The following is a 12,174-nucleotide window of genomic DNA, read 5'->3' as shown; positions in this document are numbered from 1 at the left end:
TGCCCCTACTGTTATAATGCCCCTACAGTGCCGCCAGTATTCATATAGCCCCCTACTGTTATAATGCTCACCCTGATGTGCCCCAGTATTTATATTGCCCCCTACTGTTATAATGCCCCTACAGTGCCTCCAGTATTTATATCGCCCCCCTACTATTAAAATGCCCCTAAAGTGTCCTCAGAAATTATAATTCCTCAGCCCCTCCACCATACAGTCCCATGTAAATAACATTATTTCCCTCCCTCCGTCATAGAGTCCCATGTAAATACCATCACACCACCTCTCCAGCCCCCTCCAAAATACAGTTCCATGTAAATAACATCACACCATCTCTTCTGCCCCCTCTAATACACAGTCCCACGTAAATAGCATCACCCCCTTCCGAGCCGCTTTCAACACATAGTCCCGTGTAAAGAACATCACCATCCTGAGGACGGCAATACAGTTGTATCTATCTGGCAGGCAGGACATTTGGGGCCTGGGACAAAACATCAGGGGCCCATGCCCCAAATGTTTTAACCTAGCAACGCCACTGATATTGAAAATTAACACTTGTGATGTATATTTGCAAAAAAAGTGCACCCACAGCTTATAGGAAAGAATATTGGATAAAACCAGATATTATACTGGGTCAGACAGGCCCACCAGAGTACTAAAGGAATCTCTAGTGGTCCCAGGCTCTGAAACAGTAATAGGCCCCTAATACAACAGTCCCAAAGGTCTAGCAGACCATATTTGAAGCTGACAAGCCAACAGTCCCATTGGAACCAATATGGTGGAAATGTAAGATCCTTTAGAATTGTCAAACAGTACTGGTGGGCCCAAGCTCTGACACGATCATGTATCCCTAATGCAACAAGGCCCCCAAGATCCAATAGAAATCTACTCAACTTGGAGCTTTACAGCCAATAATTGACCACTAGTGGCTATTTCTCATGCAATGAAATTAAAAGTGATAAGCAAATGTTTTGTATAGGTTAATGGTGGACCCAAAGAGCATGCGCTCCAGTGGACTCAAAGAGACCCAGTCTGACACTGTCTACACTTGCCAGCCAGGTACCTAGGATGGATGGGGGACAATCTTTGCTGACATCTACAGTTTTTTTTCCAGAAACAGAAGTAAAAGCCCTCTTACACTGCCCAGTGTAGCAAGAGATTGTCTGGAAGGAAGCGTTGCTTCCTGATAATCGCCTGCTCATCAGTGGAGGAGATCTCTACCTACTCCTCCATAGTATGGGAAGAAGTGATCACTAATGCTCATCCCCATACTGAATTATTGTTTGCCGGCAGCAGAGGCTGTTTAGACGGCACAATCTGCTGCCGATAAGTTATCATTTAGGTGCCTGCACAAAGGATCTTATTACCCGATGAGCGGGCGTTTCGCTCATTCATCGGGTAATCGGCAGCAACTTTATACTGGCAGATAATCACTTCCGAGTATCCGTATGAACGCTCGTACATCGTAAAGGACCCTTAAGAAAGTACTGACAATATTTTAAAGGGATTGTCCAATCAAGATTATTAGGGCATATAAATGTCATAGTGGAGGACCCCTGCTCTGGATCCTTCATCAGCTAGAGTGGAGAACCACTGAGAAGAGCTTGCTCAGGAAGATCATACGGGTAATATTACATTTCCCCTTCAGTATTGCTGCAACTAGCTCATTATTAGAGGGCTGCCTGGGAAAAGGGTGTTGTCCTTTTTGTGGACAATCCTTTTCAAGTGGCATTCCAGAAACAGACATTTATGGCATATCCATAAGATAGGCTTCTGTAACTTCACGTAACCTTCACTTTGTGGACGGGATACACCTGCTAGGACCTTTTTTGTATTTTAAGGTGAAATGATTGCTATTTACTTTTTATCTATCTATCTATCTATCTATCTATCTATCTATCTATCTATCTATCTATCTATTAGTGGTTTTCCCTATTAAATACTAATATATTACCCTATACATTCTATAGATATTAATTTTCATGTATATTCTGTATTATGTCTTTAACACTGTAAAAAAAACATTTTATCAACAATTTCTCTGCATTAAAAACAATCATTTAAGTTTTATGAATGGGCATGCAAACAAATGCAACTGTTCTTTGAGCTTAACGTGCAGTTTTTACTAATAGCTTACTTAAAGAGGACCCGTCCCCTCCTCTGACTTGTCTCACTGAATGTATGTATTCCCTATGAAATCACAATTGTGGAAATTATTAAAACATTTTTTTTTTTTTTTTGAAGAGTTCTGTGTTGTCCTTTTCCTCCCAGAAATGTATGAATATATTGAAAACTGGTTGTTACCATCTCCTTGCCCTGTCCCTGCACAGTCTGACACTTTCAGCACTAATTGGACAACGCCAGGGTATGTAGGACACCCCCCCCCCCCCCACCCCTAACTGACTGGACAATGTCAGAATCTGTAGGACACCCCCAAGCTGACTGGACAATGTCAGAGTATGTAGGACACCCCCCTAACCCACTGGACAATGTCAGAGTATGTAGGACACCCCCCTAACTGACTGGACAATGTCAGAATCTGTAGGACACCCCCAAGCTGACTGGACAATGTCAGAGTATGTAGGACACCCCCCTAACCCACTGGACAATGTCAGAGTATGTAGGACACCCCCCTAACTGACTGGACAGTGTTAGAGTATGTAGGACACCCCCCTAACCCACTGGACAATGTCAGAGTATGTAGGATACCCCCCTAACTGACTGGACAATACCAGAGTCTGTAGGACACCCCCAAGCTGACTGGACAATGTCAGAGTATGTAGGACACCCCCCTAACTGACTGAACAATGCCAGAGTATGAAGGGCACTCCCCCAATTGACTGGACAGTGTCAGAATATGTAGGACACCCCCAAGCTGACTGGAAAATGTCAGAGTATGTAGGACACCCCCCTAGCTGACTGGACAATGTCAGAGTATGTAGGACACCCCCCTAGCTGACTGGACAGTGTCAGAATATGTAGGACACTCCCCCAACTGACTGGACAATGTCAGAATATGTAGGACACTTCCCCAATGGACTGGAAAGTGTCAGAGTATGTAGGACGCCCCCCTAGCTGACTAGACAGTGTCAGAGTATGTAGGACACCTCAACTGGTAACACCCAGCTATCAATTTATTCTTAAATTTCTTGGTTGGAATAGCAGAGGACTGACAATGCAGAGTTCTAAGGAATAATGCTCCAGAATGTTATTTCATGGGGAATACAAGCCTTTACTAACACATAGAAGCCAGGAGGAGTGGTGACAGGTCCTCTTTAAGAGGGTTTTCCCCTTTCCCCTGTACATAACACTAATTCATTTTATAACAATAAAGTATATTAGTAAGGTGCGGACCTTTCCATGATGCAACAAATAAGCTTTAGTTACATAAAACTGGACACCCCCTTTAAATATGGCAGTGGTATGTAGGATTAGGATCATAGTTTATCACAATAGAAAGCTCTATGTTGAATCATGCACCCTGATTATAATTACTATTATCTTTTACCCAATTATATCATGTTCCAGCTATATGTTATCTACATGATGCCAACTAGAACACTGTAAATGTGACAAAAAATACAGTGGACAAAGGACAGCATGTTGTATCCTATATACAATATCAACATTGAGTTTTTTTTTTCATTCCTCTATTAAAAAGAAATAAGACCAGTAGACGCAGTTTGGGCATAACCGGTAGGTAAGGATACAGAGGCTACAGTTTACAGATTGCACAAATACACACGTCTCAAGAGGTTTCACAGTACAAAGCCAAGGTAAAATTCCGGGTGAGATGTACTTGGCTTCTCTCGCACAAGTTGACCCAGCTCTTAAAGTCGGAGACTTGAGGAGACCAGGATGTCTTGTGAACGGAGCTTAGTACAACTACCCCATATTATGCTAATGGACAATATATTTGGTAGTGCTGCTGTTCAGTAGGGTATATCCTGTGAATGAAATGTACTATTGCCCCAGTGCCTCGGCCATGTAGAAAGCTGCTGCGTGAAGATTCGGTCTGATGGTGGATGTTGTGTCTGTCATCAAGCGGAAATGTAAGGTGGAGGAGGCTCCTTAGCTGCTCCAGCCACGTTGTCATCATAGTGAGGTAGAAGAACCTGAGGGAAAAAAAAAATTCTTATTAATAAAAATGAAGATTCTGTACGTTGTATATGAGTACAGGAATACTGACATCACAATGTGCATTTTTCTCTGTGTTGTGACATCACTGTGTGCATTATGTCTGCGCTATGACATCACTTTGCCCATTATTCCTGTACTGTGACATCACTGTGTGCATTATGGTCATACTGTGACACCCCTTTATGCAAAATCCCTGTATTGTGACTTCACTTTGTGCATTATTCCTGAGGTGTGACACCACTTTGTGCATTATTCCTGAGGTGTGACACCACTTTGTGCATAATCCCTGTGCTGTGACATTGCTGTGTGTATTCTCGGTGCTGTGACATTGCCTTGTGCACTTCTTCTTTACTGTGATATCACTGTGTGCAGTATTCCAACACTATGAGATCATTATAATAATAAATAATAATAATAATCTTTATTTATAAAGAGCCAATATATTCTGCCACGCTTTACAGTTCAGGGGTTTGTGTACAAACAGTCATAAATAACATAGCAACAGACAAGTCAATAATTACAACAAGAGGAACGAGGACCCTGCTCGCAAGAGCTTACAATCTGTCATTATGTGTTTTCCACCTATCCTGTGAAGTCACTGTGTGAATGGTGACTTTTTTTGTGCATTATTTGTGTTCTTCTTAGCACTTTTGTAATATTATAATATATATATATATATATATATATATATATAGTACAGACCAAAAGTTTGGACACACCTTCTCATTCAAAGAGTTTTCTTTATTTTCATGACTAGGAAAATTGTAGATTCACACTGAAGACATCAAAACTATGAATTAACACATGTGGAATTATATTCATAACAAACAAGTGTGAAACAACAGAAAATATGTCATATTCTAGGTTCTTCAAAGTAGCCACCTTTTGCTTTGATTACTGCTTTGCACACTCTTGGCATTCTCTTGATGAGCTTCAAGAGGTAGTCCCCTGAAATGGTTTTCAATTCACAGGTGTGCCCTGTCAGGTTTAATAAGTGGGATTTCTTGCCTTATAATTGGGGTTGGGACCATCAGTTGCGTTGAGGAGAAGTCAGGTGGATACACAGCTGATAGTCCTACTGAATAGACTGTTAGAATTTGTATTATGGCAAGAAAAAAGCAGCTAAGTAAAGAAAAACGAGTGGCCATCATTACTTTAAGAAATGAAGGTCAGTCAGTCAGCCGAAAAATTGGGAAAACTTTGAAAGTAAGGGCTATTTGACCATGAAGGAGAGTGATGGGGTGCTGCGCCAGATGACCTGGCCTCCACAGTCCCCGGACCTGAACCCAATCGAGATGGTTTGGGGTGAGCTGGACCGCAGAGTGAAGGCAAAAGGGCCAACAAGTGCTAAGCATCTCTGGGAACTCCTTCAAGACTGTTGGAAGACCATTTCAGGGGACTACCTCTTGAAGCTCATCAAGAGAATGCCAAGAGTGTGCAAAGCAGTAATCCAAACAAAAGGTGGCTACTTTGAAGAACCTAGAATATGACATATTTTCAGTTGTTTCACACTTGTTTGTTATGTATATAATTCCACATGTGTTAATTCATAGTTTTGATGCCTTCATAGTCATGAAAATAAAGAAAACTCTTTGAATGAGAAGGTGTGTCCAAACTTTTGGTCTGTACTGTATACCATATATACCATCACGCTGTGCATTACCCTTGCGCTGTGATGACATCACGTTGTGCATTGCCCTTACACTGTGACATCACTGTGTGTAATAGTCCTGTGCATTATAAAAAGATGATTGGTACAACAATCATAAGTTGTTTTGGTTTATGTTCTGAACACACTTCTTTGGTCATGGAGCAGAGAACTACTGGAAAGAGTAGTTCCCAATCTGATGGGCTTTATTTGAACAGTTTCCATATAATACTACAATTTGTGATATCTGAATTCCCCCTCCCCGATGATGTCAGCTGATTGCCAGGGATCATTTAGTAATGGGGTTGTTCAGTTAATGTATTTTTCCTCTGTCTATAGTCATCAGAAGGTTTGACCAAATCTCAAAACCCCTGGAGCTCAGAGGTGATGCTGTGATTAATAGACAAGTCATTTTAGGAATACTGGTTGCTAGTGAGATAGTAAATCCAGGCCAGAAAGAGTGTCCCTGATGTACCAAAGAAAGGGCTGCTAAAGTTCATTGCAGTTGTAATAGCGACGGACGGTCACTTGTGTACATCTTCTTCTACATAACAGTAGATTAGGACAGAATATGCCAATTTGTACCCGTTTCTAGTAGCGGAGGCTATGAGCAACTGATAAACCATTTATAAAATAAACTTCCAGTATATTTAGGTAATTACTAAAATATTCATACATGGTTAAAATATGTGCATGTTAAATTAACCATTTCATTGTTACTGGTGACGTTTTGCTGTATAATGATGATTGGTTACTTTTTCTATAATGTTCTTTCAAATAAATGGGTTGTGAGCTATTAGACAGAGAAGATACTGAGCTTGGACCCAAACATAACTGTGTTAAGTCCCTTCTCTCTGAACAACGGTGATCACTGTATATCTCTGCAAATTCGGAACACCAGGCGAAAGGAAACTGTAGTCTTTATCTACAGATTTACATGGGGCCTACTCCAACCCTAGGGATACACTGCCTAACAACCTCAGCCTTTCATGTTGTCAAGCATCATGGTTGGCCTCTACGTTCAATGTAAATGGAGGACATTGTATTGTATCACCTTCATTGTTTACCAGACACTGCACTGTACATTTGTCTTTGGCCCTGCCTAGGACTGTAGCTTAGTCCCAGACTCCTACTGATCAGATACTGATAGTTTGTTCTAAGGATAGGCCATTATAATACTTTAACTTTAGCCAATCTGCACAGGAGAATCAATCTATGATCTACAATTTCTACCAGGACAGAAATGCCAAGTCTCAGGACATTGGCTGTGTACTGCGTACTCCAGGGTTTTTGGAGGCATATGCCATACCTCAGAGACTGGGGTGGCCCACCTCACCATCTGAGAAGCACTTTCGTTCAGTGCTACTATACAGGAGATACATTTATAAATGGCGTTAGCTCAGACCGGCACCAGATTTATCACAGTGGCTCAGTCTGGATGATAAATATGGCACAGGGATAGACACTTTTCTCTGGTTCCATACCAATGTTGGTTGGCTTATTTTGAGACAGATTTTTATGGCAGAATTGTGATGCAATTTTGTCACAAAATGGTGCACCTTAAGCATTGGCCCCTTTCCTGTGAAGCCCTGCAGCCTTTGTTGAGCATATTGGAAACCCTAGATGCCCCAAATCGCACCAGATTTATGGCCCAGACACATTAGTAAATATGGGCCACGGTGTTCACCATTCTGGTCATATTAAAATTAGCATAGCTATATAAGTGATAACTTAGCGAAGGAATTGATTCTATTTGTATTGTACTTTACATGGGACAATCAAGCAGGCGACTGTCTGGAAGAAAGAGTTCCTTTCCGGCAATCGCCTGCTCATCAGTGAAGGAGACCGCTGCATTTACATGCAGCTATCACCTCCACAGTATGGGGAGGAGTGATCGGTAATGCCATCGCTCATCCCCATACAGAGTTGTTGTTTGCCAGCAGCAGAGCGTGTTTAGACGTCACGACGTGCTGCCGGCAAACCATGATTTAGGTGCCTGCACAAAGGAGCATATTACCCGATGAACAAGGTTTACACCTTTACACCGCCAGGTAAGCTAACGCGCGTTCCTACAGATGCTCATTAGCGATTATCTGGCGGATTCTAGGCCTGTGTAAAGATGCCTTAAAATACAATTGCACCCCTCACCCATGTTCTGGGGGTGAAGATGACATGTCAAATCACGTTGGCAGGCCAACAATTTTTTTTTATTTGACCCAGGCCCAATTCTTTTTGCAAGACCTATTAACCAATATTAATTATATAAGTAACTGATTTCAAACGTATTTGCCCCCTGAATTTGTACTTGCATCCCCTCTGTGTGAAAGGTACAGCTCTGGTCATTGGTTTCTGATAGATTGGTATTTCGTAAGTGTCCCTGTTTGACCGTCTGAACTGGAGCTAGATATACACTTTACTATTACATTCCTTTTATTGTCTCTCCGGAGAGCTGCCTGTATTACAGAGGGCAGAGCATGTCGTGTGAAATATAGACATATCCTGACTAATGTGGAAACTTCAACGGAGGAAGCAGCTGCCGCCTGCAAAACGCCATTAGGATTGCGGTCATTTTCTAGAAATGTCTTCATTATCAACTTCCATCTATGATGCAGCAGGTTCGTTCAATACGAGCTTGTGTTTTTGAGGACATGTCAGACGTGGGTGGGACTTCATTTGTATTACAGTATTTTATATGATGTCTTGATTCACGGGTTCCATTTTTTTCTCTGTTACTGTAATATGTTTGTAAAAGTAGAAAAAACATTTATTACTTTTTTAGCAAACAAAGTCCTCTGAGATATTGACTTACTGAAATCCAGGGGGAAATTTAGCAGTAATATCAAAGGGACAAGTTCTAACTCTCTGCCATTTTAGACTAGGGCTATACGGAGACTTTATAGTGCTACTGATTGCTTTTAAAGGGGTTCTCCGTGCTCTTCTATATTGATGATCTATCCTCAGCTGATCAGCGGGGGGGGGGGGGGTGGGTGTCGGACCCCTACCGATCTGATATTGATGACCTATCCTGAGGATAGGTCATCAATATAGGAGTGCCCGGACACCCCCTTTTACTGTTGATTAACAGTGGTAGTCCATAAAATTGCATGCAACTTAATAAAGAAATTTGGATGGCTGTAGCTTTAGCAAGTGTGAAATTCCACAACAGCTCTCCTGTAGGGAAGATGAAGCATTATGTCATGGTAGGGGACAGTGCCTCCCCTTGTCTCCAACCAACCACTTTCCCTACCTACTTAGACAATGTGTCCTAGGTGAGGGCTCCGAACTGGGTGACGTTCGCTGTTCTGCTAAGTGCACAGGCCTAAATAAGAATGACAGACAGGCGCCAGGGAAACCTAGTATAAATACGGCGAGGCAAAAGAATAACCAAACAGACTGGGTCAAAACCAGGAGAAAATGATCAGAGCCAAATAAGAAGACAAAAGCAGGTACGTAAGCAGTTGAAACGGGCGCCTCCCCCCGGGGCCTCTATATCGCGTCCCAGGTGTAGTAGGAATGCCAAGTGGTGTAGTGCGGCCTAAAATGTCTCTTTATGTGTGTCACGGTGCTCCTACATGTATACTGTTAGACCCCAGGCTTTGGCTCTGAAGCAAATAATAGGGGGAATAATTGAGGGATTGGAAAGAATAACTTGAGTCCAGACCTTGAGATAAAGTTCAATGGCAGCTTTAGGCTACTTTCACACTAGCGTTCGGGTGTCCGCTTGTGAGCTCCGTTTGAAGGGGCTCACAAGCGGCCCCGAACGCATCCGTACTGCCCTAATGCATTCTGAGTGGACGCGGATCCGCTCAGAATGCATCAGTCTGGCAGCGTTCAGCCTCCGCTCCTCTCAGCAGGCGGACACCTGAACGCTGCAAGCAGTGTTCGGGTGTCCGCCTGGCCGTGCGGAGGCAAGCGGATCCGTCCAGACTTACAATGTAAGTCAATGGGGATGGATCCGTTTGAAGATGACACAGTATGGCTCAATCTTCAAACGGATCCGTCCCCCATTGACCTTCAATGTAAAGTCTGGACGGATCCGTCTGAAGCTACTTTCACACTTAGATTTTTTTCTAAGATATAATGCAGACGGATCCGTTCTGAACGGATCCCAAGTCTGCATTATATGAGCGGATCCGTCTGAGCAGACATCAGACGGACCCGCTCTGAACGGTAGTGTGAAAGTAGCCTTACTTTGAATAAACGTTTTTTTCAAACAGTTTTCAGGCTTTGTCTTGGTCCCAGCAGGCTTTAGCATTAAACTGGCAGGCAAACTCAACTATGCTATATCCTTCTCTCACTCTGCTGTACTGACAGGCTGGCGGTATAACTCAGCTTCTTCTGTACTGCACTTCTTCTCTGTAGTCTGACTCTAAGTTATGCCAGGGAACTTTCCTCCTGGCTCCTGAGGTTTAAAGCTTTGGCCTCCATGGCCAGCAGAGTTTAGGGTGCTCTGGCTGGCGTGGGCACGTCCAGCAGAAACGTGCCCCTGCACACCCTTTCCCCGTCTAGGAAAGACCTAAACTGGAACTAACTGGTCCCCACCCTTCCTTCAGGAAGTAGGACAAGCCCAATTCTCTACAAAGGGGGTTAGAATGTAATGAAAAGTTCCACTCTATCTAAGTACAGCTCTGCCGTGTTTGCTGCCACCTGCTGGTGAACCAGGTATATTACATGAACATAACAGTGTATAGGACCTGGACAGAAATACATAAGATGATGTTTTGCTAGCCTAATAAAGATAGTAGCAGGGTGCAAGAGTGGTAACACCACTCTGGGGTGTTACACAGTGTCAACACCAGGAAGTAATGTCAGGTTCCAAAATCATGAGGCAAGGAATGGTCAGGGTCAAAGCTGGAAGTCAGCAATACCAGGAGTAGAGAGCACCAAAACCTAGTGAGACAGAAGACCTAAATCACAGGCCTACATTACATGTTACTCATAAAAATTAGGGGGTTGTTCACTCACCTAAATCCGCCATAGACATAGCTTTGTGCTAGAAAACAGGGTTTAAATAGCCCTCTTAGCAAAGCTCTAAATGAGCAATACTAAGGAGAGTCTGTCTTCAGTCTTCTGTTCTACTGAGAGCTAAAGACGCACGTGTGTAACAAATCAGATGACCGTGATAGTTAGGACAGGTTTTAAGTTAGTACACAAGGTAAGAAGCTTTAAGCAGGTGTGGAAAAATGCTGCAAAGAGAGAATGCTTTAAAAAATAAATGTGTTAATAGTTTAAATTCATTCTGCAGCTGTCATGGTTCCTTCGGTTGATGATGCCTCCATGCAGTAGCAGCGTCCAGTAGCCAGATGCAGGCTTTCCCTCAGAGCCCCGGGCCAATGATAGTGTGCGCCGGGGTTCCCAGGAATCAAGCAGCATGGGCGGCAGCTCCGCCCGAAATGCAGGCATACTAGGCTGAGCTGCCTCTTCTCAGTATAAAGGAAGGCATCTGCAGAGTACAGATGCCGGTGAATTTCTGTTTCTCTATCTCCCCTACTGTTCCTTTGTATTGCGCTTTACTTTGGCTGTGGACTTCTGGATCCAGTATTGTGACTAAGTTTTCTGGCTTCTGGCGATTTGGTCTTGTATTGCTCTCCTGGTTTTTGACTTCTGGCGTGTCTGACTTTCTCGTTTGTTTCTTGGCACTTCCTTGACCGACTGGCTTTTGACACTGGTACGGTACGACTACTCTTATTGTGTCTGTTTGTTTGTTCCCTGTTTGTGAGTCACTCCCTCACTTACTTAGTATAGGGACCATCAACCAGTTGTGAGGTCACCGCGTAGTGGGTCTAGGAAGTTTTAGGGCTACACTATCCCTGTCTGTGCATGTTACTGTGTCATCATACCCTGACAGCAAAAGAACAACGACCCAAACATACAGCCAATGTCATCAAGAACTATCTTCAGCATAAAGAAGAACAAGGACTCCTGGAAGTGATGATATGGTCCCCACAGAGCCCTGATCTCATCATTATCGATTCTATCTGGGATTACATGAAGAGACTGAAGGATCTGAGCGAACCTACATCCACAGAAGATCTGAGGTCCATTCTCCGAGATGTTTGGAACAACCTCCTGCAGAGTTCCTTCAAAACCTGTGTGCAGGTGTACCTAGAAGAACTGATGCTGTTCTAAAGACAAACGGTGGTCACACCAAATGTTGATTGGATTTAGATTTCTCTTTTGTTCATTCACTTTGCCTTTTGTTAATTGATAAAAATAAATTATTAACACTTCTATTTCTGAAAGCATGCTTACTTTGCAGTATTTTTCTAAAACTGCCTAAAACCTTTGTACATTACTGTACATAGTCAGAGACTGGGGTAGTGACAAGAGTCAGACTGAAAACCTCTGCATGTTACACACAGGCGTCTTCAGCGCTCAGTAGAACTGAA

General features: G+C 43.0%; 1 protein-coding gene across 1 annotated transcript in view; it reads right to left on the bottom strand.

Annotated features, from left to right (window-relative positions):
• Positions 1 to 1,925: 1,925 nt before the first annotated feature.
• The window catches only part of LAPTM4B (lysosomal protein transmembrane 4 beta), a 101,771-nt gene continuing 91,522 nt past the window's right edge, over positions 1,926 to 12,174 (bottom strand). The window contains exon 7 of the mRNA XM_040431254.1: positions 1,926 to 4,112. Coding sequence (XP_040287188.1) covers positions 4,038 to 4,112 — 75 coding nt within the window. The 3' untranslated portion in view covers positions 1,926 to 4,037. The remainder of the gene's footprint in view (positions 4,113 to 12,174) is intronic.

This window comes from Bufo bufo, chromosome 5, assembly GCF_905171765.1.
Source record: "Bufo bufo chromosome 5, aBufBuf1.1, whole genome shotgun sequence".
Taxonomy (NCBI): domain Eukaryota; kingdom Metazoa; phylum Chordata; class Amphibia; order Anura; family Bufonidae; genus Bufo; species Bufo bufo.
This window is presented reverse-complemented; position numbering and strand designations above follow the sequence as displayed.